We start from the raw sequence: 25,419 nt of genomic DNA, 5'->3' as shown, positions 1-25,419 counted from the left end.
AGTCTCTAAAAAAAATATACATGTATATGGAAAAGATAAGAACAAAGATGAAACAACATAATATTTGCAACATTATTAAGACAGCAATGTTGAGAGTTTGCATTAAATAGTAGTAGCAGCAAAATTTGGCTGTAAGCTTGGCTCTTTATATCAGCTGTGGTCACTAGGTTGTGCAAAAATCCCATGTTTAGCCAAGGTATGTGAGAGCTCAGGGAATGAAATAAAGAAACAATAATGTCCGCCCACACACAGCAAAATGCCTAAGGCTTAACCTTGCTAAGAAAACCATGTTACCCCCAAAATAAAGGATAATACATCGCTTGAAAGATTAATCATCCAGTTTTTGTGAAGCTTATGAACATTTATTAGATAGCTGTAGCAAAGCTACAGATAACTTTTATTTGAAGCACACTCAATTGCAACTATCAGGCATATGAAAGGACTTTGATCAACAAATGAAGATAGAGTGTAAATATTGATTTGGAATCCTGCAGAACAGCAACATTCTAAGTAAGTGTGAGATGTTAGTATTTCTTATAACTTTATTTGAATTAATGAGGTCTTGTCTTTTAATTGTTGTTGGCTTTGTTATTATTATTATTTCCATTTCTTTCTTTCACTCAGTGGGAATGATATTTACTTGGTCTCCTTTATCCCCATATCATCATTTTTAACTTTGGTCAAACTCATGCTTATTCTCTTTTAAACTACCAAACTGTTAGATATCATACTGCAAATGCAAAGTGAGACATATATTCACTGAGTTCAAACTTTTGCCCATGTCTTCAAAATCCTCCGTTCTGCCTTGGCCACAACTAATCTCCTTTACCTTCCTTTGGAGGGTGGCCTGGGCCCTCCTACAAGCAAAACAAGTTAAAGTGAATTGTTTTCCCTTCTAGCAACTCCTCCCCTTTGCTTGTCACTCTAGTGCAACTAATTAAACCACTCTAATGCAAAACTTTTATGAACAGCATAATCCATGCTATTTCTCATGTGGGCTATGACTTGGCTTGTATATTTGAGAAAGAGTACATTTCTTCATTTTTTTATTTTATGTGTATTATACATAATGTGCATTACATCGCATGTTATGTATGTATATGTGTATATCTTTATTGTCCATTTTAAGTGTAGAATATGTTTTAAAGTAATTTCTCTCCAGAGCTTTTGCAGATCAGATATTAAAAAGAAATCCTGGCTTGAAGCTCGAGATTTTTGTAGACAAATGGGAGGGGATCTAGTGACCATTAACTCTGAGGAGGAGAAAGAAATGTTATCAAGAGCAAAAATGTGAGTATCTGCTGTGTGTTTATCCTACCAGGCCTAAAAAAATATTTAATATGAGCTATTATAAACACTCTTAAATTATTTCTGAAACAGACTCCTCAAAAGCCAAAAACACTGTAATAAGCTTGAAGTTTTATCTACACATTAGTATTAACAGTTTCATGAAAAAGGAATTGTTTATATCCAAGAGATTGAAAAATATGTATAATGGCTAATAGATATCATTCAAGAATACATAAAAATATGGGGGCTGGTATTTTTAGCAGGATAGAAAATATGACCAATGTATTTACTTTTGTCTCACTGTGACATAGTCAAAGCTGAGGCAATTTTCAAGAGGATCAGCCTCTTTGAATCAGTGAAGGCTTTTCCATTCCTAAGAAAACTGAACACAAAAACAATACTACCAATAATTTTGATAAATAAGCCATTGGCACTAAACAAGTGTACAGTGGCTTCTCATATGGCAAGTAGCAGGGCTAAAATGTGAGCTATTCTTACAGCACCATAGTTAGGGTATTGATGATTAGTTAGGGACTTTCTGATCTTTAACATCTTTACTAACCTAAATGATTCTATGATTCTATTATCTTTGTTCAAGAAACATCCATGGTCTAAAGTATGCAACAATTACTAATGTTTTTAAAGACCTTAGTTACATTTCTGAGTTGATACAACAGTCTTCGCATAGCTCATGATGTCAGAGCTAGCTCTTGGCAAGGGGCTCCGCTGGTTACATTTGTTGCACTAGTACAGTCAAACTGGGGATACTTGTTGAATGTAAGCTCTTGTACATTCCAGAAAAACTGTACAAAAGAGTAAAAGCAAGCAAAGCAAGTAAATAAGCATATAAATAATAGATATTTCCAGGAAGAATATAAACATCTGTATGATCTTCATGAAAGCTAATAGGATAATTATTACAAGTTCAGTGCACTTTGGAATCTGCTGTAGAAGTTTTCAAGATGTGTTCCTGGATGTTGATTGTTTTGGTGTTTACACACTGTTCTGTCTTGTAATTTGTGTTAGGGTTGGTCGCTGTTCATTTGAAACATTTTGGATTGGTATATTTTCCTTGAATCCAGATGAAGGATTTGCCTGGAGTGATGGCTCTCCAGTGAGTATTTTAATTTTTCATCAGATTTGTTTGCTTAAGAAGTCTTGGGGTTTGTACACGTGCTTTCTGGGTTTTTACTCCTCCTGTTGAAAGAGAACTCTAATCCTGCAAACATTTATATGGTTGTTAAACTTGATAACCATTGGTAAAATCACAGCAACACATCTGAATACATGGAAATGATGTGCATTTCACTATGATCTGCAGCTTTCTGCACAGCATTCCAACATATTTTCTTTTTCAAGAATATAATATGAACTCATAATGTCAGAACATTAGTCATATCAGACCTTGTATCCTGTCTTTGGGAGTGGCCAGAAACATCTTAAGAGCTAAGCATGCAGCAAACAGATTTCACAGTATTCTCCTGTATCGCCCAGAAAGTGATGCCTCAGGGTCTTTCAGAACCAGAGCTCAGAACTTTATTCTTAATTCTATATTTCCATTAATTTATCCAGTCATCTCTTGAGCCCATGTAAATATCCACAAATGTGTGAAATATTCCTGCAGAATTCCACTCATTGCCCTCCATGCACTCCTACTCCCTATTTCCTATTTTTGACCCAGGCAAGGAACTTTTCCTCTTATCTTGTAACACATTTACACATTTGTTTCCTTATTTTTTTTTTCCTAAAGAGATCTGGACAAAAACTTTTTGAAAATCCCAAGCAGGTTACAGCAAATGGATCACCCTTCCCATTTGGATCTCAGTTCCTTAAGGTAGCTCCACTAGGTTTGTAGGACAAGACTTCCCTGCTAAAAGCCACACTCCTGTCCTCATTACCCTCAGTAAAGGGAAGCCGTGAATGCTGAATTGAGGCACAGTATGGTCACAGCTACCACAAGGTTGTTGGACAATATCATTTTGAACCAGGTTACAGCTGATGAAGTGCAAACTACCTTGCTTGCATAGGATCAATGTGACTGTGTTGGGGCTGTGACTGTGTTCCAAACTAGATGGAGGACATTAGAAACTGTCCATTTGCATGTTTTTATTCTGCCTGTGTTCAGAGCTTGAGGTACAAACAAGGCAAAAAGCCCTCTATGTCAAGACAGCCTGATCTCCCAGTCAGTGACATTTCCCCACTGTAAAAATTCTTGCACCTATTGTTTTTCCTGTATTTATCCTAGTGAGAGATGGAGTCTTTCAAATACCCTTGTTTCTTTTTACCAATGGAGAGTACACCTGCTGAAACAGATGAAAATATATTTTCTTCTATAGGTTAGGTACACAGTCTTGAAGGATCATTCAAGAAATTCAGGATGGTACAAGTTCTGTGGTGTGCTGGGTGGTGGGCCATATTCTATGAAGTGGCTCCTTTCAGAATGTGAAGCACTACATAACTGGCTTTGTCAAATAAAAAAAGGTATTTTCATTCTTCTTTTTAATCAGGAAGCTTAAATAATTTTTAAAGTAGAAGTTTTCTAATGTAATTTGCTGGAGAAAGGTACAAAATTTTGAAAACTGTACTTCCAAACGCATGCCAAGATAATTATGTAGCATTATGTAGGCAAGGATTATTCAGTGATAGATGATCAGAGTAAATGAATTTATTCGTTGGTGTATATTAGGATGTATTAATAACCCATATATTTGTGAGGGTTACATAGATTGCAAACATTTTGTTTATTAAGAACTTTCTGTTTGTGTGCTTGTGGTGTAGGAAGTAAGGAGTTGTACAGTCCTTACAACACTTTTACTTTTATACTAACACAGGTAAAGCTAAGAAAAATAAATTAATATTTGTACACCAAATATATTTTTGCTTTAAGATATAACTAAATTTACCACAAATCAATTAAAAGGGTTGAGACAAGGTGATGAGAGATGGACGGAAGCAGAAGGCTTTGTCTTGCCTTCCTGCAGCGTTTCAGCCCTGATGCTGAGTCTCCTGGGGCTGCCTGAGACCCTGCCCCATTTTTCAAAGGGCGAATAGCTGAAGAGTCAGACATGCCATGTCACTTGCCATGCAGCCCAGCTGGCCATGGAGGACAATCAGGAGCTGCACAGTATTGGAGATTCCAGGTTTCCTGTCTGACATCCACCAAAACTTTGGAGTATTGAAATATTTGTCTGGGATATTACATTTGTCTGTGATGTTTTAGTTCTGCCAGATCACTTTTATTTATTTTTTTATTTTTTTTCCCCAGTTCCAGGAGAAAATTTTCTGCTGTTTTTTGTTGTCTGAATCCACTTAATGAAAGAAAAGTGTTCAGGATCACAGTTGTGTTGGTATGTTTGGCAGTTGTCACTGAGGCTAGCCATAGCTTTAACAATATCATTAGAGAAAATTGATGAAACAGGTCTGTAAGCAGTGCTCCAAGCTCTCTTTTACAATTATTCAGTAGACATCTCTTTCTAGAAAAGGAATGGTTCAAAACAGTGGTATTTCTTTTTCCAACCAGAAGCAGAAACAACTTGCAGTCAGTATACAAAGTCATATTTATTTTTGCTTATGAATATTTGGGACTGAGAGAATATTTGAAAGAGTCGAAGGAATCTAGTGGAAATGTTCTGCCTCTTGATGAGAAGATCTTTCTGGAAGTTTATGATATATCTACTGGGGTTTCACTAAAGGGCTACAAAACTGAAGTTTAAAGAATTTCAGATAAATCTACTTTATCTTACAGACTGGAAAACTGATTTTCCTTTATATTTCTCTTCACAGGTATGTGGTCCAAGCAAAGTTATGACTCTGCTGGAACAAAGCACAGTTTATGATACAAAATTATGAGTAGATGACCATGCATATTTCATAATGTGTAGCTGAAATGTGTGATTAAGCCTGCTTCTTTTCTAGTCAATGGCAAATGGGTACAGAATTCTGCCCTGGTCCTCACCTGGTTCGTTGCAGTCAGTCATAAAAATGTGCTATATGGACACATTATGCCTTCTGTTCTCTTGTTTTGCAGGAGTGATGCTAAAACCTGAACCAACTGACACATATGGTAGGTTTTTACATACATTTATTCGTTTTGTTAATTATTTTTTATCAAAATCATTACTCTAAAATTAACTTTTATGTCCTATTGATGAAGAATTTAAGAACCTTATTTATCTTCCAGAATATAAAACCACTGTGGATGGATGGGTCATATATGAAGATAAACTATACTACATCAGCAAAGAACAGGTCCCCATGGAAAAAGCCCAAGAGTTTTGCAGGATGAATTCTGCAAACCTGGCTGTTGTTAGTAGTAATAGTGAGAGGAGGTTCCTACAGAGAGCTCTGAAACAAAATGTAAGAATCAATATAAAGTAGAAATGCTTTTGACAGCCTGCTTGCAAAATTTGAATTGTGTCAGAAATAGAGCCATCAGCATTTTTATTAATGAATTCTACCTGAAATTGATGAATTCGCCCCCCCTCTCCTCTCCCTTCCCCCCAAATGTCCTTTGTTCCTGTGCGATTTGGTCTCTTGTTTGGCACCAGGCATGCTGAGGTGGTGAGGAAGAGCAGTGGAAAGAATGAGGTGTAAACTGTGCTGGTTTGGGAAGAAGTTGGTTTCAGAGAGGATTGAGGTTGGCACTAGACAGTGCTGCAGCCACAGAGGGAGGAGAAAAGACATGTACCAGTCTTTGCCTCAAACTCTGCTTCCCTCTCCTCATCCTAAGGGTCCTCAGAGCTGCAGGTCTCTGCTGCTCCAGCTGAAAAGCTGACGTCTGCCCCTGAGCATGTAAACACAACTATGTTTAGCTGTAAACACATGCCTATTGCTGATGACTTCTGTAATTAATAACATATGCATTTCTGCTTGTTTTATTTCAAAGACTTTTTTTAATTAAAAAAAAATAAATAGTTGCTTTCTGTTTTAGGATGGTTACTGGAGTGAGTCAAGAGATTACTTCATTGGTTTAAAAGTGAGTCTGGATAAAAAGTTTAGGTAAGTTCAGATCATCACAGCAGCTCTTAGCATGTAGAAACAAACAGTATTTTATGTAGCTGGAGGTACTAAATGTGTTGTTTTACAAGGACTGAAGGATGTATATAACAAGTACAAAGCAGGATCCTAGAATAGTCTAAGTCCTAGTAGCGTAGCTTTTCCCAAAAAGAAAAATGAAATCAACATTTTTTCTTGAGTTGATACTTAGTCAAGAAAAGCTTGACATCCATACTCTTATGCTTTGTCAAGCCTGTTTCAAAGATTGGCCCCATAAACTAGAGAGATGTCTTTCTGTGCTGGATTTTGTACCTACAAGCACACACACATACATGTATGCATGCACACACAAAATATGTTTGATTCCTCAGAGCTTCATTCTTCATCTACTTTTGATCTCTATACTGTAGCTCCAGAGAAACCCTCCAGAATTAGGAAGGACTACATAATGAATTCAAAAGCTGCTTCTGATTGAGGTTTTCAGGGCAGTCTCTGCATACTCCCACCTCAGGAGGAATACAGGTATTAGCAGAAGTTTTTACACTACAGTAAAATTAACAAGTATTTCCAAAAATCATCAACAAACAAATAAACTTAAAATTATAGTAAAAGTTACTAAAGAGCACAATACAGACAGTGCCTAACTTCTCATCTGCTAGTTAAGACACTTCTGGGAGGTGACAGACTGTGCTTTTAACTGACCTGAAGCAGGTTAGAGGAATTTTTAGTAGAACCTTTCTATATTTTTCCTCCACTACTGAGTGTCTGTAAACCATTAACCATGGAAAGAGTGAAAGAGAAGCACGAGGTTATGAGTGGCTGAGCCTGTGCCTGACTGTCTTCCTGATTTAGTACACAAATCAGGGGAGAAGGGCTACTGCTTGGGTCCAGTGAACATCTCATCTGTATAGATTTAAGGGCAATACCCTTCAATAGCAATTTATTAAGTAAAAAGCATGCAGGACTAAAGAAAAAAAAATAATTTTGATACTTCAGAAAGAGTAGTCTTAAAGGTGACAATGTATTTCTGGACACATGACTTAATTAACCTATTGAAATATTTCTCTTCAGAGTAAAATTTACAGAAGAATATTTTTGTCCTTAATTGCATCTATGGAAACATCAGGAATACTTAGACTGAGGAGCATAATATTATCTAGATGATAAAATGTGATCAATTAAGATAAATATATATATTTTTTAATATTCTCTCCATTACTTATTATGGCTAACTGAATAATGGTTTCTGATATTAAATGATGACTGATCACTCCTGCCTGTCAATGGAAAATATTCTTGGTGTTTTCTTCTGTTTTGCAACCAGCAATATTTTACACTTCAAATTTGGATAATCAAGTAAGGAGAAAAAAAATCTGTAACAGCCTTTCCAGTTTTAGCCAGTTCCCATTAATGCTCTTTGACATTGTCTTCACGTCGAGATGTTCATTAGAATTTTCGTCTAGTGACTGAAGTGTATTAACTAATAACTATTTTTGTATCTTTTCTTTAAGCTGGGTAGATGGGACTCCAGTAACCTATGTGGCCTGGGCTCCTAATGAACCGAACTTTGCAAATAATGAGGAAAATTGTGTGGTAATGTCATCAAAGCCAGGTAAGTAACAAGTCTAAACTATTAGATTTTACTTCTCTTTGTTTGGATTATAACTGATGGTGTCAAACTTCTGCCTTTAGCTGCGATACAGTCTTTTACGGCTGTTTTGGGGAATTTCTGAAGAGGGACAAGCTAACAATATATGGTAACAGGCATAAACTCCAGTCATGGAAGAGTCTATGTCTTTAGAAGGGGGAGACTTTAGAACCACGTGTAATTTAATGTGGGCATCTGTTAACCTTTATAAGATTGACATTACACATTATAGGGTCTTTTACTACTTCTCTAAGTAAAAATCTAATAGATGAGCAGAGCCTATCTTTACTCCTATGAACTTGAGAAAATATTTATGATTCAGCTATAGAAGAAAGGGAATTGAAAGTAAAACCAATGAGTAAAAAATATCAAATATTTTATAATACACTCAAACAGTATAATGTGCTCTCAGATTGATCCAGAATTTCCTATCTCATCCATTTTACATCTGTTTTCTTTCAAATTTGTTTTCTGGTGTATTACCACTGCTGCCTGCAATGTAATGATGTCATGGCTTGAACCAGTCGTCAACAGGTAAAGACACTGTGGAGAGCCCTGGAAGAGCAGCAGGGTCAGGCATTCAAATTAAGCACAAAGTGCTACAGCTGTGCTACTATGAGAACTTCAACTGGCTCAGTCAGATCTGCAGTGGTTACTTTGCTCTCAGATCAAGCTGAAACCTGAGATATAAAATGCAGCAGATTGTGTTCTGATAAAAGAATATTCATCAGATTTTTTTTTCCTCATCCTCTGTCTTCTGTAATTCTCCTACTCAGTTGTCTTGGTGTGGGTGGGGGAAGGGAGGGTGGAATGGAGCTAACTGATGATAGAGCATCTCTTCTGAGTCACTTGCCCTTTCTTTGCAGTCCTTTATGTTATTTATTTATTCATTTTTGCAATTGCTAGGCAGTAGCCCACAAACTAATAGTGTTGAGCAGCAAAAGTCATAGAATCATAAAATCATAGAATGGTTTGGGTTGGGAGAGACCTTAAAGATCACCCAGTTCCAACCCCCTGACATAGGCAAGGACACCTCCCACCAGACCAGGTTGCCCAAAGCCCCATCCGGCCTGGCCTTGAGCATTTCCAGTAATGGGGTGTCCACAGCTCCTCTAGGCAACCTATTCCTCACCACCCTCATTTTCTTCCTCATATCTAATCTAAATGCACCATCTTTTAGTTTAAAACCATTAGTCTTTGTCTTATAACCACACCCCATGACAAAGAGTCCCTCCCAAGCTTTCCTGTAGACTCCTTTTAGGTACTGGAAGGCTCCTATAAGGTCTCCCCAGAGCCTTGTCTTCTCCAGGCTGAACAACCTGTCTTCATAGGAGAGGTGCTCCAGCTCTTTGCTCATCCTTGTGGTCTATGAAGACCTTCTGTTTGTAAACAATAGCTGATTGCATAAATATAGCATGCATGACTTTTAATCACTTCGATGGTCTGAGAAACAGAGATTACCCTCTTTCTTACTCAAAACAGGGAATTATATATTATTGTTACAAATGTTATAACATCTTGACTTGTTTACTCAATCTAACTATTTTTAGGTTTGTGGAACGATGTAAACTGTGGTTCCTCCAATAAATTTGTATGTGAAAAACATAATAGCTCTATTAATTCAACGTTTGCTTCTCCATTGCCTCCTGGAGGATGTCCAGAAAGTTGGCTTCTCTTTAACAACAAGGTATGTCAACAAGCATCTTTAGCGAATTATGTATGACAGTGGGCCTGAAAAAAAGAACTGCAAAAATATGTTTTTATGGTTATGAAATAAATCTGCAGTGTAGTTACCCAGTCAGTACATGTTGGGTTGATAGCTGGACTTTTCTGGAAGTAACTAAACATTCAACTTTGCAGAGGGATACAGTAAAAATAGGTGTATGCTGAATAACTTTTAGAGAATATAGCCTGTGCAAGCTCAAAATACATTGTTACTGTTTAATAATACTTCTGTCCTGTGTTATGTATTTAAGTTAGGAACTGAAGCTTATAGTGGTTCATCTCAAAAAAAAAAAACACCAAACAACAAACACACACCACCAAAAAACTCTTCAAGTGAAGTGATTTAGAAAGAATGCACTTGAACAATCCTGTTGGCTTGTATAGGAGCTCCCAAAGCTCTGAGTTCAGAAACATGATGTCAAACTACAATTGTTTTGAAAGCGATTTCACATACAGTCCTAGTCTGGAAGTCCTCATTGCTGTAACATAAGAATTTGTACCAACTGGAGGTGAAACTCCATTTGCCAAGGGCTGTTTTATCTGCTGTACACACTCTGCACTGCACTTGCATCCTCAGAATGTTAGGTCAACATGTCAATGATATTTCACACAGTTTGGCAGGACGAGCAGTTATAATCACAGTCATTAGAAGCAGGACAAGGAGCAGTGGAGATCGTTTTCTGCAGCTGTGTTACCCAAAGCCACATTTTCTTGAATTTAAATGATCCTTCTGTTACTGTAAGAAGCAGGCAGAAGAAAATGTGAAGCAGATTTATAGACCTGATGTCATTATGATAAATTTAGATGATACTCAATTCCTGGGTTGCACCTTATGTGCAAAGAGGGGCCAAATACCTACTTCAAAAGATGTATGTATTTTGTGCAAAGATCTTGCACACCATTAATTTAGCACTCTTGAAATCTGTTATTTATTTTAGCCCTGATTTCTTCTGGAGAAATAGTGTCCTATAACTGGTTGATACTATTCATAAATAACAGTTTCCATGTTTGTTTGAGTAAATTGCTTGCTTTTTTTTTTTTTTTTTTTTTCCCCAGTGTTTCAAAATTTTTGCTTCCAATATAACAAGAAAACTTGTGTGGCATGATGCACGAGATATTTGTATTAATCTGGGAGGAAACCTGGCTACAGTACCAAATGAGCAAGTGCAAGGTACATATACAAGCTTTACTGAAACATGTTACCTCTCAAAGAAAAATGTTCATCTCCTACTAAGGAAAATACTATACTTTCCAAAATACATAAGCAAATTAACTGCTGAAAATGTCTTATTAGCCAGGTCAGTTTATACTTGGTTTTAATTCTGAAGTGTGAAACAGTAGATAAATTATTAGTTGTAAGAAATAATGTGTGTTTCTAGTTCTTTCAGTTGCTCAGTTTTCATGAAACTTCCGGTCTGTTTTGAGTGTGGTTGCACAAATCTCTCAATCTGACATCTGTATTCTCTGTCTGTCTCTCTTGCTCTCACTGGAAAACTGGCAATATGATTTTCTGAAATGCTACATGTACATATGTAGTAGGCAATAGAACATTTTCTAATTTACTCCAGTGTCTTTTTTTTTGGGGGGGGGGGCTATTTTTTCCAACCATAATGTTGTGTAAGTTCCTGCAGATGCTTTTCTAAAAGTTAGTTAAAAGTAGATGGGTTCTATATTGGGAAATATGCTTTTAACATGGCTCCAGTTTCAAATTTGTCCACATCTTTTCATGCTTTGGGTGAGTCATGATGAGCTTTCCTTAATGAGTTCTTTGCTTCCCTCTAGCTTTCCTCCACTATCATTTAAAGGATGCTACAACTAATGTTTGGATTGGGATGAATGATATCAACAGAGAGTCCACATTTCTTTGGACAGATGGGAGCACTGTTTCCTATACCAATTGGGTTAGCGGTGCACCAGAAAAGGCACAAACCTACTTCAACTATTATGACTTTGAGTGGTTGGCAGACAACACTGTAGAGGTACAGAAAATTTAAGTAACCTGTATATCTTAGACAGACAGATAATTTTTCTTAAGGGGAAGCTACAGCATCAATAACAAGATGCTGAAACAGGACCTTTTGCATCAGATTGGGGTAGCAAAGTACCTGATATCCCTTCCAAATATACCAAGAATATTTGGCAGAGATTCTGAAGAAGGACGTTGTGCTTTTCATCATTTTTATATTGTAAAATACCAATTCTGTAAAACAAGCCCAGGGAGGAATATTTTAAATCAGTTCCTGCACAAACCACATTACCACTGACATTAAAGTTGCAGCACCAAGCAGAGAAAAGTTACAATAAAACAAAATTAAGGTTATTGTTGAAACATTTATTTGTCTACCTATGTGTCCCATTTCTGGATAATATGATCCCACATAGTTTCATTAGTTTCTAATGGTAAAAAAGGACATTTTCAACAAAAGGGAAATCATTCTGCTGAAATTAAATCTCCTTCCCAAAGGAAGGACATGCATAGTTTCTGCAGAAATTGTAGGCAACTGGAAAGCTGGTCATGGAAAACTTTTGACAATTGCCATCAGTCAGAGTTTTGAGTTTTTATGATTAAAACTTGTTTAAGTCAGTATAGCAGAGAAACCTGGATATGCTCAGAAATGCTGAAAGATGGACAAGGCCAATCCTGAAACTAGGAGAGCCATCTGAAGAAACTCTTGAAGAAATTAAGAATAAGGAAGTAAAGGGAAATTTTGGTTGTTCCCCAAAATACCTGATAATGATATCTTGATAATGACTGCAAACAACTGATAGCGAGTTCATGCTTTCTGTTAAGATAAATCCAGACTATTGTTTTCAATAATAGTTCATATTTTATTTTTTTCATACATGGATTTTTTTTCTTTGAAGTAGTTGTACATAATTGTAAATCAGCATTGAGAAGACATATTGCAGGTACCCTAATAAATTCCGTAGTCATTAAAGGATTCTTAATAAAACTAGTGGGACTGTTTTTGTAGACAGTTCTTTCAAACTTTGACTGATATCAGTGAGAGCCTAGGTCAAATGGGCTGTTGAAAAATACCGGGTCAAGCCAATTTGAACTTAGGCAAAATGAACTATTTACAAAGGTGCTCAACGAGTTCCTCTCTTCTCACCTCTCTTCTCTGTCATCAGTCTTGCATTAGGAATATAGGAGCACCTCACCACATCCTGTTTGCCATTTCTAATGATTGCATACATTGTCCTCTCTTTCAGACTGATTGTGTTTTCATCATACATTCAGATGGGAAATGGCGAGATGATAGCTGTGAAAATGAGAGAGGTTATATATGCCAAATGAATTCACGTGAGTTCTGTTTAACCCAGTCTCCTAAACAGCATAAGTAGCTCAATTAGACAAGCATAATATGAAATGCATGGAAAACCGATATGATTTTTTTCTAGATTTGAGCCTCATTCTGAGTCTCTCAGATTTTCTGAGCACCACCAGTCTTAAGAGAAGTCTGTTTTTAAAGTACTTTTTATGCTGTAGATATTACTGGAGAGGATCCACTATCTCAGTTAGGATTATGTACCTAAATTACAAACAATACTAGAGAATAATATTTGAAAACAGATTTCTTACTGAAACAGAAGTCATTTTGGCATCCTCTTTAAGTACAATGTAAACCATGGAGTTGCATACTCCTGTCTATCTCTGAGTAGAGCATGTAATCTTCATCTATGAATGTCATATGGAGTCTATTAAAATGTACAGCCTCTTGGCCGTGTCTTAATTGTTGAAAAACATTTTACACCAAAGCAAATAATCAATGTTTATTCTCCTGCTATAGATTTGTAATCATGCAAATTGTGTCAGCCCAGCTATGCAATAGGAATAGAGGAGCCAAAGTATGGGTAAAAAAACAGTTTTACCTCACCTTTACCACATCATTAGTAAAAACTAGCTGCCTCATTTCAATTAGCTTCTGCAGCTTGTTCACTCTCAATGTAGTCTGTGAGAAACGCATCTCACTACACAGCAAGTAAGTTTTTTAAGAGCTTTAGAGAGGCATTTTTATCTCATATAATCCCACATGTGTTCTTTACACATCACTGATTCACATGGTAGAAATAGACCCTGCTTGGCTCAAATGTTCAGACAACATTCACCTTATGGACAGGCTAATGACTTAGGGTGAACAGAGTGGTGGTCAATTAACATCAAATATCAAAGTCTCAAGTTGTGATAATAGAGAACACCAGTAAATGCCTTTAAATACTAGCCCTAAAACCTCTGTACCAGTTACTCAGATATCCAGATTTAGTCAAAATATATAGAAGTGTAGGACGCCAAATATCTAATTTATGAGTCAGGCACCTAGCAAATATACTGCCTACTTCATGGGATTTTAATCTGCTTTTTACATTAACAAATTTGGTTTTAAATTTTTTTTGTTTGTTTTTCATTTACAAATTGCTCATGAGCTTAAATGAATATTTTGGCCTTTTGCTATTTTGCAACTTTTTTCTTTTCTTTTAATTTCTTGTATGCTAGATAGCCATGGTATGTTTTAAATTCATGCGTTCAGTTTTCTCTCCGTAGTTACCACACAGTTTGAAGTACCAGCAACAAATCCATCAACTGACTTTGTCCGTTATGGTGACAGTAGCTATTTAATCATCCCATCTGAAATGCAATGGGAAGAGGCTAGAAAAAACTGTCAAGATAAACATGCAGAGCTTGCCAGCATTTCAGACGCCTACATCCATTCCTTCCTGTGGATTCAGATGTTGAAATATGGAAAGCCGGTATGGATTGGTCTTAACAGCAACATGGTAAGTGCTGGACAGATGGGAAGTTCAGGTGCTTGGTGAGCTCTCCTGCTTCTTATAGTCCTGCTGTATGCCCAGTTTGTAAAAGTGTTGAAACAATCATCATGCTAATGGTTTCACTGTGTGTGTAATGATTTTATGTCTGATTTTGACTGTTTACTGTCAAATAATCTTTACTCATCAAATTGCTCACAGACTAAATTTAAACAAAACAGATTAGAGGGGGTGAGTTATTTTTAATTGCTTCTCTTGGGATGAGATTTGATACATGACTTAAGATGAACTTATCTGATTTTCTTGTTGTGTTTTAGAAGTTTGTGTTACTTCCAAAAAACCTTCCAAAAAGTAATGCACTGTTGAACACTATTCATATGTAGACTGCATGTAACTTATAACTACAGCATTCAGTGACATTGCTTAGTACAGTGAACAGTGTTTTAAAAAAACCGGGCAACAAAGGGCTTTAAAGGACTTCCCCCCCACACCTTTTTTTTCCTTGGAAAACTCCAATAAACATGGAATGTCATGTGTCAGAAATTTTTATGTGGAAAAAATGAACCAAACCAAAACACAATGTTACCAAAACTTACGAAAATTACCAAAACTTAACTGTTTTCAGACTGGGAGCTATTATAAATGGATTGATAACTGGAAAACCAAATTCACTAAGTGGGCAGCAGGGGAGCCAAAGGAGAAAAATGCTTGTGTCTATCTAGACCTTGATGGTACCTGGAGAACAGCATCCTGCAATGAAAGCTACTTCTCAGTTTGTAAGATATCAGATGGTAAGCAAATGAATGTACTCACAAATTGTATGATTTTGTAGAAGTGTGTTGTTTTCTCTCCTTGGGGTTTTAAGGTTGCATGATATAGACTGTTCCATATTTGAGATTCAAGGGAGCTTCCAAGTTAAATTTTCTAGCTGTAAGTTTGGTCATTGTATGCAGTTCAAGACCTGCAGACCAACAGAAGTGAACAGGAGTTGCACTGATTTGGTGAAAGTATGTTCCACTAATGGCACCTTCCTATAGTGACCACACACAGACAGCAGGCAGCTGTATGATGTGGGACTGCAGTAGTCATTAGACTATGAGAGCCTGCTGTGATGTGAAAATAAAAATTTGGGATGGGTGTCATCATTTCTCAGGGTTTCTTTTCCTCACAGTACTACAAGCCACTTAGGTATTGCAGGATGTGTTTTGCTTCCTTGTCCTGAGAAATGTGATTGGAGAAGTAAGATGTTTTGCACTGCTGACTGCCTAGCTTTCCCCAGTGTCTGGGCTGGGGGCCTGAAGGAATAGTCAGGAGCAGACGTCTAGGAAGTTAATGCTTAGTGGGAGAAATCCCACCCTACTTATGCACATGTCCCGCTTGGTGGGTTGCTCATAATACAATACAAATTTCAGCCCATATGTCATCTTTAGTTGTAGCTCCTACTGACCCTGCTCAGCTGCCTGGAGACTGCCCCGAATCAGCTGGTCTGCAAGCTTGGATCCCTTACCATGGCCACTGCTACTACATCGAAGCATCAGTTGTGACAAGCTGGGCCCTGGCTTCCCTTGAGTGCACTCGGTTCGGTGAGAGGCTTCTCTATCAAGTGACAAGATTTGTAGAAATTTATACAAAACACACAAAAATGTAAAAAGATTGTTTTAAAAAGATCATTTAAATACTTTATTTACCTAAATCTGCAGATTTAGATGGGGCACAGCAGCTCCCTGTCAGTCTCTGGCCTCTGGGGCTTCATCCTGAGTGAAGCGGTGGGGAACCATGGCCACCAAGCACTTGCAGGGCTCTGTCCTCCACAAGAATCATAAAATCATAGACTTTCCTGAGCTGGAAAGGACCCAGAAGGATTGTCGAGTCCAACTTTTGGAGATGAAATGAGTGAAGCCAGCACGCATAAAGCTTTTGAAAGTTTCCATTTTTACAGACTTAAAAGAGGAGGTCAGTTTAGTAGTTGCTCATATAGGTTATGGTTGTTTGCTTGTTAATGCCTTTCAGGTGCTACCTTGGTTTCAGTAGAAAACATGGATGAATCTGACTTTCTGATCCATATGATACAACCACTTGTAAACAAAGTAGGAGGCTTCTGGATAGGACTTTACAGAAATGTGGATGGTAATGTCTTATTTTCAATGTTTAATTTAAAAATGCTTTTCTAACATTAAAAAAATGAGGATAACTTTTACAAAAAAATGTAGCATCTAATTTTACTTTTTTAATGCTTAACGTCAATAAATAGAAAGATATAATTCATGACAATAGGATGGTCCTTATTTGGTACAAAAAGTTTATCCTACTACTTGAGCTGGCAGATAATTTACACTAATGAAATGAAGTGAACAATATGATGATGCTTCTGCCTCCCGGTGAACATCACTGAATGCTTTGGGAAGAAGTAACCTCCCTGAACGTCCATGAAGAAAAGAAACTTCCTGCCTCTCTGACACAATCTTCAAATTTTAGTTAGCAGATTTGTTGAGTTGTGCCTTACTCAGGATGTCTCTTCTGGGTTTTTGACCTCAGCCTCCCCATTTGGAAAAAAATGTATATATTGTGTTATAAATTCCAAGTCAATTTAGCTTCATAAGGTTTATTCATGTGGCAAGTCAATAAAAGGCAAGTAAACAGCGCTGGGTGCATGGGGAGTCTGGGCTCCTCCAACACGCACGCCCGTTACATCAGGCGGCTGTTTTTTATGCTCCTAGGCTAATACATATTCATTACTACTTCTAGAAAAGGCAGGTTTATTATAATTAGTTCCCAGAATCCGAACCCTCCCACTGGCGCATGTGTATCAGTCTCCGGTGGTCCCACTGGGGTTTGTTTGTGCTGAAGGCTTGTAGTCTTCCTCCCAGGCTTCGTACGTCAGTTGTCCTTCAGCTTCCCCTTTCTCCTTAATCTCTTGGCTATCAGAGACTTGGATATCAGAGATTTGCACAGCGTCCCATGCAATAGTTACAATAGTTAGCAGTTATTCTGAAACCCCTTTGTTCTCTTATCTCCGGATGTCAGAGACTCAAGCTTTACCCTTCAAACCCTCTATTGACACGAATTGGTGGACCATTCCTTACATATTGTAATTAATTAGGCTGAATTATCTGGATGACTTCCAGATCATGTTGCTCACTACCACCCTGGAAATGCTAGAAAAAGCTCAGACCCAGGATGTGAGTTAAAATCAACCCAATAGTCAAAAAGTGCAAAATGGTCACGATAATCATTGTGACTTGTTACTGTCTCCACAAAGAAAGGTGAGACCCTACTGGCATTGTAACTGTTTGAGTATACTTTCCTCTAAAAACAGTGTTGCTTGACATGGTGACTTGACGTGTCTTTGGAAAGGACCCGGCTTCTTCCTAAGTGAGAAAAATAAAAAAAAAAAGTGCAATAGCTATCAAAACTTGGATGATTCAAATGTTCTCTTATAAATTTGGTCACCATCTGTATAAATAGCTATACAAATTTCTCCCCACCCCTTTACCTCTCCTTCTCTCTAGAAATATGTTATGTGCATTGTGTTGATCTACAATCTGTTTCTAGTGGTGGCCAGAAGCTGGTCAACTGTCAATCTACATAGATCACAGAGTCATAGAATGGCTTGGGTTGGAAAGGACTTCAAGGATCACCCAGTTCCAACCCCCTGCCATAAGCACCCACTAGATCAGGTTGCTCAGGCCCTCATCTAACCTGGCCTTGAACACCTCCAAGGGTGGGGCATCCACAGCCTCTCTGGGCAACTTGTTCCTGTGCCTCATGACCCTCTGAGTGAAGAATAGATCCTGGATCCAACAATTTACAGCATGACCGTGGAAAAGCACCAAACAGAGCCTGTCTGTTCATAATTTCCTACAAGAAGGCAGTGCTGGAAAATTGCTCATCTAGTCAGTATCACTCTAATGCAGGGTGCTCCATATGCATATGTGACAGCTCTTCTTCAATATGTATGAACTGTTCAGGGCATAAAGTAAAGATTTATGGTGTTTCTGGAGATTTATTGATAGCCAGATGAAACTGAATGAAGAGATTACCCCATTTAGTTAAGTGATATTGCAGGTATGGATAACCTGACCAATAACAAAAAATATCCTGCAGCCAATTCTATCTGGAAGATAATTACATAGTAAATTTAAAGCAGATTTCTAGAAGAAGCATACAGAAGCATGCAGCATACAATCAAAAGACTTATTTTGCCATTAAGTAGTATTTTATTAAATGAATTAGCTGTGAAAATAATTAATGAATTATCTCTCCTACAATAATCCACTGCCTTTTTATAAGGTCTTTTTTCACAAATGTGAAAAAAATCAGAATGAATGGCACTCAAATTCTAGCAGAGTCTCATTTCTAATATTCCATGCTGTGGCACTATTTTTGTAATATGGACAACTTTAGCAATTTCCAGAACTCAAATGTTTAAAAAAGTTATTCAGTTGCAACTTTAATGAAGACTGTTGTACTCTGGAATTTCTCATTCTGTCTATAGCTATTTTGGGTGCCAATTAATGAAATACTATTATACCTATAATAATTTTCTACTGTTTTGGTGTAGCATTTCCTGAGCCACCTTACTTCAAGAATCTTCTAGCAAGAAAAATGATGTGGTCTTCTAATGAAAAAATGTATTCACTATTTTTTTCAAGTAATTTGCTGAGAAGTTATATATCTCATGGAAGTTTTTCAAAAATTTATTGCTCTATATGTTGCTCTTTAGACCAGTGGTTGTGGCTAGACAATTCTGCAGTGGACTTCGTTAACTGGGAGGAGAAAGAGACCAGTGTGGAGCACAATTGTGTGGAAATGACTGCACCATTTGGTTACTGGGCCAACACTGATTGCTCTTCTGAAAAGGGATTTATCTGCAAAAAAAACAAAGGTAAATCTTTGGGAATAGAGCAGATCTGTTTACTAGTAGCAATTGTACTCCTCTACAACAAGTCTGTAAATAATTTCTGATGGTTTGGTTTGGCATATCCCACTTTTTCAGATATTTGTATTTGCCTGTGTTTGCAGTAATGTCTGCTCTCACATGGGAATATTACTGCTGTATCAATCTAGAGTGTATACTTGCTGTATACACTCTAGATTGAGAATGAGACTTTTAGAAGACTTTTGAATACCTAACACAGACATTAGTATGGCATCTGTCAAACACTTGTCCAAACTTATAACTTTTCCAGGAACTAAGTATTGTCATAATTGTTATAATCTTGCAAGGAAGATTTTGTCTGAATATTCAAGCTTCTTTTTCAAGCTTGTTGTACAGTAATTACATTACTGCCCAACATCAAAAACCAGAGTAACATTGGACCTGATTCAACAACCTCAAAATGCCTCAGGAATACAAAAATAACAGCTGGTTGTGTTGCAATATCAAGCAAACTTTCCTGTTAAAAAGAAGATTTCAAGAAAGTCACTACAGAACCTGTCAAATCAGTATTTCTGGAAAATTTGGGCCAATAGTTGATATGCCAGACCAAAGTTTTGAAGGTGAAAAAAATAAAATAAAAAAAAAGCAAATTGCCTTTTCTTTCTTTCTTTCTTTTTTTTTTTTTTTTTTTTTCCCCTCTTGTATTCCCAAGTGGAGATACAAAAATACAATTGTCTTAAAGAAAGCACTATCATGCCCTTTTAATTTAGGTGCTAAAATCAATCTTACCTAAAAATGGTTGTTGCTGTCTTTAAAACTGTGTACTTTCTTTTGTAGTACCTGTGAGACCAGGTTTAATTTTACAAATTTTGCTTTTTGTTCTGTCCTAGGCCTGGCATGTAATACAGTGGGGAGTCTTGTGCCAGTCGATAGTGAATCATGCAGAATGCTTAATAAAAAAAAAAAAAAAATGAAAGAAAAGAGAGAGAGAGAGAGATTAAAAATACAACCATGAAGCAGTTATCCTCAATGCACTTTTAATTTTCATCTTTACTGCCTGTCCTTGGCAGTAAATGAGTTTACTGCCATTAAGATTTTACTAAGAATTTACGAATTATAATTCAGCTATTCCTTTCTGAGGTTTGAAATATATTTCTTGTTATAGTTATGTTGGGACTGTATACAAATAACCAAAAGAATTAATATCAGCAGTTAACGTCTTAGTTTCTGTGAAAAAATATAAAATAAATATTATCAGCAAATAAAAGCTAACCACATATTTTATCTAATTAAAACAGTTAGAAAGCACTAAAATCTTATCCATGGAATCATAAGATATTCTAATATACATGTATAGCTATTCCCTGCCTAAGTAGGGAGTTACTGTTCCTTTGTATCCATTTATTTTAAGTTCAACTCTGCTTTTTTGTTGTTGTTGTTTTCTTTTACATTTTGCTTTAATAACTTGTCCCTCAGTAGTGAACTTGTCCAAACTGTAATGCAAAGGAACCCTGAGGAGAAACACTTTCTTGATAATTTAGGAAGTCTTCTTTCAGCGTAATTTTTCTTGCTGACTAAGAACATCTGGTATGTTTTATTTTTCCTCTTTTCTAAATTTAGTATATTTTTACACCTCTTTCTTAAACAACAACAATAACAACAAAAGATTTTTTAGTTATTTTATTTCTCTCTGTTCCTCTCTTTCGTATAGCCACATTGGATGATTAAAGCCTTGGTTCACAGGGTATTTTCTAGGGAAGATATTTAAGAATCTCAGACTTCATTGTAACAGTGGCATCCTACCGAACATGAGGAGCTTCCTAGAATATACTATGTGAAATTAATCCCCAGTGTTGTACATCATGTTCTTAGTAAATTAAAACTAATATTAGAAGAAAAATATGAAATGATTTTTGAATGAACATAGAAAAAAAGTCAATATTTAAGTGTTATTAAATATTAAAACAAAATAAAGATTTTAATGAATTTACTAATGTTACATAGGAAGGTAAAACCTTAGCAACTTATTTTTTGCTTAAATTATGATGCCTTTTATAATAGACATATATGACATTAACACAATGGTGATACTTCAGGTTTTTTTTGTTGTTGTTGTTCCTGTACAATTTTAGTGAAACAGTCAAACTTATGAATTCTAATGAAGTGTTATATTGTTTCTCTCTGATATTCATTGAAGTTGAGCCAAGTGGAAGTCCTCTATATGAGAAAGGTAAGAGCTTTCATAAGAAAATTAGAGAAAACTTAAATAGGAAAACAAACAAACAAAAACCTTAAAATGAGTTTTTCTCAATCATCTCTTTTTAGAGAACAAGCTTTGCTGACAGTTACTGAGATTCATGGTTATAAATCTCTCAGGATAATCCCACATACACATGAGTTCTTGGGTGACTGGATTGCCACAGGGCTAACCCTGAGCTGACAAGCTCAGCAGTGATCCAACTAGTGACTAACATTGAGAACAGAGAGCTTTAACTTGGCTGTAAAAACCTATATAGGTGTATATGCAAATTGATTCCATAGGTATTATTGTAAATAATCGGACAGAAAAATATTGTAAAATTGACTTCCAAATAATTAGCACCCCTTAGCCATATATAAAGTGTGACCTAAAGCATGACCTAAATCATGACTGTTAAAATTGTGGCTCTCAAGATCTGCTCTTTATGGAACAAAGGTCTTGAGTTTTTCCCCCATTCCCTCATTAAGGCACTGGAAGATGCTGTAAAAATGATACTTCCGTGTATCACCGTAGTCCAGATCCACTGAGACCACATTAGTGTTAGCAAAAGTGATCAGGCTACTGATCAGTAACAACTCAGGGCTCAGACATACTCTGAACTGACTCCAAGTTCAGACAGGAGAGAAGAGCTCCTTGCTTTTCATGTTGTACATTTAATAATAATAATAGTAAATAATAACAATAACAATAACAATAATAATAATAATAATAATAATAGGGTGTCTCACAGTAATATGCATTCATTTCAGACAAGGAGAGGAATGAAGAGACTCATCCACCTGTTCATCTCTCTATTTGGCTTCTCCTTGTCTTGGCTATTCTCACTCTTCTTGGAGCTGGCATGGCAATCTACTTCTACAAGAAAAAAAAGGCAAAAACAACTATCAAGAGATACAGCCAATGAAACACTTCTAAAATTGTGGGTTTAGTCATTAAGGAATTGGTGAGAATGGGTTCTGTGGCACCTACTAATTTATAGGAGCAAGTTACATGCTGAAACTATATCTATCTGTTGAAACTCTTCAGTGAAGACACCTGTGATTTTAAATCAAGCCCTCTGTCTCTTTTTGTGATAGCAGATTTTTTTATCATGTATCATTACAAAATAAGAATTACAGATTTATGTTGTACTTTTGTAAAAGTCAAGATGTTACTCCTAAGCATCTTAGCAAAAACACCAGTGTGAATAAATTGTCAAAAAGAAACTAACATACTGAAAAAAAAAATAAAAGTGAACTGCTGAGAATAAAAAGTTCTATCAAATATGATTATTATTTAGAACCGTATTTCTATTACTTTTTGAATGTGCAAAGAACTCAAAAAATAAGAAGAGCCCAACTGTGTTGAAATCAAGAAATCCTTTTGTCTGATAAACTTTACTCCAGCTGTCCACTTGTTTTATTGTTCCTTACAGCTGTATCCTCTTTAGCATAAAAATGGGGCTTGGGGCTTCGTATACTTGTTTCAGATAACTTTGGCATATAAAACTTTGCCAATTTCATTTTCTCCAATGGGAAACATTCCATACCCCATACCTCTCTATCTTTCTCTTTCTCTCAAGCTCAGAAGTAGACTTCTTTTTTTTTTTTTTTTTAATTATTATTATTTTGTTTATTTTTGCTGTCTGCTGATACGATTGTTAACAGTAATACATTCAATAATGTGAATTAAAATATTTTGACTTTTCCAAAGGGTTTAACATTGCATTCCTCCTGACTGTTACTGTTGTAGAAAAAAAATACAATTTTTATTAGTATAATTTTCAAAGAGTCCTCTCAGCTTTACACGGTGCTGGTAGATCCTTAGTGACATACAGCACTGCTTCTCTGGATGTTGGTGTCTCCTCTCCCACGTTTACAATGCCCAGTTTCCCAGTACTTTCCTTTCCCATGGGCCGGGCCTGGCCTTGCCTTGCAGCCTCTCGTGCATATGTGATGGCTGTGCTCAATTTAGCTCAATAGAGCCAACATTCGTCTATGCTGATCGTGTTAGGTACTGATTGCCAAAGGCTGTCTCTCAGAAGTGTCACAATATTAAACAGAAAACAAAAATAAACTAGAGTATAAAAACACTTGGCAACACTTAGAATATCACTTCAGCTGCATGCTGCTGAATGTTACCAACAGGCAAAGCACTGGGACCATCACTAGGACTATTTGTTAGTCATATGGATGCAGCAAGAAGCCACAGCCAAGATGCTGAGTACCAATACGGTTGCTCCCAAGCACCTTGGGGGCCATTTGAAGGAAAGGGAAGGGAGGTGCTCCCATCTGAGCAATCACTTTTTAATAAAAGGAGGGCTTCTCTCCCCATATCTTTGAATTCAGCTTGAGTAAACACCAGTCAGCTTGAGTAAATACCAACTTGCAATTTTTAAATGCAAGAAAAAGGAACTGAAAATTGAGGAATGCAGCAGATTATATGAGGAATCTACAAGAAGATAAACTTTAAGTCATTAAACAGCAGAAATCAGTACAAAATAAAATTTAGGTGAGCCGCAAATACCAATTAGTCACTAACCACTTTGTGGGGAGTACTTAGCCATAGCACTTACCATTTTACACACAACTTGCCTTCTCTAGGCTATGGAGAACAATCAAGAAATTTAAAAGCAATAATAATAAAAAGGAATAAGTTTTCCTTTCTAGGCATTGGAACCCAGTTTTCTTAGCATAAATAAAATTGAGAGTTTAGCACACTGCTACATCAGCCTCTGGCACAAGCATAATGTGGCACGCAGAACACTCCCTGAGGCACTGGTAACCAGCATCAGTTCCTCTGTTAACTTTTAGCCTGTCTCAGTATCTGCACTGAGCTTTCCCAGTCGTTCTGCAGCGTTGGGGAGCTGAACCCTTACAAGCATTCATGCAGTTTCACTGATACAAATAAACAGAAGGAACAGCAGGATTTGTCTGCATGTGAACATTTGCCAACAGAACTTTGTCAGCATAGTTGTACAAGAATTGCCAGGCCAACATAAGTCTTCGGGTGAGCGCTTTGGGCACAGATTAAAAGGACCTTTTTGATTTTAGCTTACTTTAGTTTAGTTCTAGAACAAGATTTCTCCCTTGTTGGGAATTTCTTAGATAAACAAATATATAATTTTGCTTGACAGAAGTACTGCAGGCCTTAGTTTTCTTCCTGATGCAGGGAAACTTATCACTAGCCTATGGCATTGAACATATTCACTTCTTTCAGATCTTCAACCAGTAGTTTTAAACAGCCCAGCCTCAACTATGATCAAACTGTGATCAAAGGAAGAAGTGTAATAGTGCTGAAAGCAAACAAACAAACAAAACCTCCATAATTTTAGCCCTCAAAATGAGCAATAATGCACAATGGACTGAATACTGCAGATTCTGTAAACTATGCTGTCTTCTAGACTTTTACTGTGACACTATGGTGACGTACTGAACCTCTGGGGTCTTGTCTCTCTCTTCTTCTAAGGTGTGAGAGTAAAAGCAAAGGTTAGGTTTTTAGTCCTTGATATTTTGCTGCAGGTTTCTTATCAACACTTTTCATCACAAGTTGCTTTTTTACAGATTTGGCTCTTGTAGCACCTCAGCATCTGACCCATTTTTAATATTTGCAAAGTCACAGAAGGGACAAACGTCTCCCTTCTGTTTATCATCTCTAGTAACAAGGATGGAAACTAGTTTTGGAAGCAACTTGCTCCTCAAAGAGAGCAATGTTTGCTATGTGCACTTCGGTTATTTCAAAATGCCATGTGACAGGATATTTCCTTATTCAGAGTACATCAGCCCTTTGACAGAGAGAAGGACTTCCACTAGCCTCACTCAAAAGGATTTTATACACTACTTTTGGAAGAAGATTGAAAGGAAAACAAAATTTGCA

At 36.7% G+C, this 25,419-nt stretch overlaps 1 protein-coding gene across 1 annotated transcript in view; it reads left to right on the top strand.

Annotated features, from left to right (window-relative positions):
• Nucleotides 1–22,772, top strand: part of LOC311206609 (macrophage mannose receptor 1-like) — a 36,965-nt gene extending 14,193 nt beyond the window's left edge. The window contains 19 exon segments of the mRNA XM_084282061.1: nucleotides 1,163–1,290; nucleotides 2,317–2,404; nucleotides 3,627–3,771; nucleotides 5,318–5,353; nucleotides 5,471–5,646; nucleotides 6,221–6,288; nucleotides 7,797–7,897; nucleotides 9,484–9,620; nucleotides 10,715–10,829; nucleotides 11,441–11,637; nucleotides 12,872–12,962; nucleotides 14,202–14,434; nucleotides 15,051–15,216; nucleotides 15,856–16,008; nucleotides 16,436–16,552; nucleotides 19,149–19,310; nucleotides 21,502–21,534; nucleotides 22,314–22,426; nucleotides 22,428–22,772. Coding sequence (XP_084138187.1) covers nucleotides 1,163–1,290; nucleotides 2,317–2,404; nucleotides 3,627–3,771; nucleotides 5,318–5,353; nucleotides 5,471–5,646; nucleotides 6,221–6,288; nucleotides 7,797–7,897; nucleotides 9,484–9,620; nucleotides 10,715–10,829; nucleotides 11,441–11,637; nucleotides 12,872–12,962; nucleotides 14,202–14,434; nucleotides 15,051–15,216; nucleotides 15,856–16,008; nucleotides 16,436–16,552; nucleotides 19,149–19,310; nucleotides 21,502–21,534; nucleotides 22,314–22,426; nucleotides 22,428–22,493 — 2,325 coding nt within the window. The 3' untranslated portion in view covers nucleotides 22,494–22,772.
• Nucleotides 22,773–25,419: the final 2,647 nt, after the last annotated feature.

The sequence above is a fragment of the Netta rufina genome (assembly GCF_964035555.1).
Source record: "Netta rufina genome assembly, chromosome: 2".
Lineage (NCBI taxonomy): Eukaryota > Metazoa > Chordata > Aves > Anseriformes > Anatidae > Netta > Netta rufina.
Note: the sequence above shows the minus strand (reverse complement) of the source record. Positions and strands in the feature narration are given on the sequence as shown.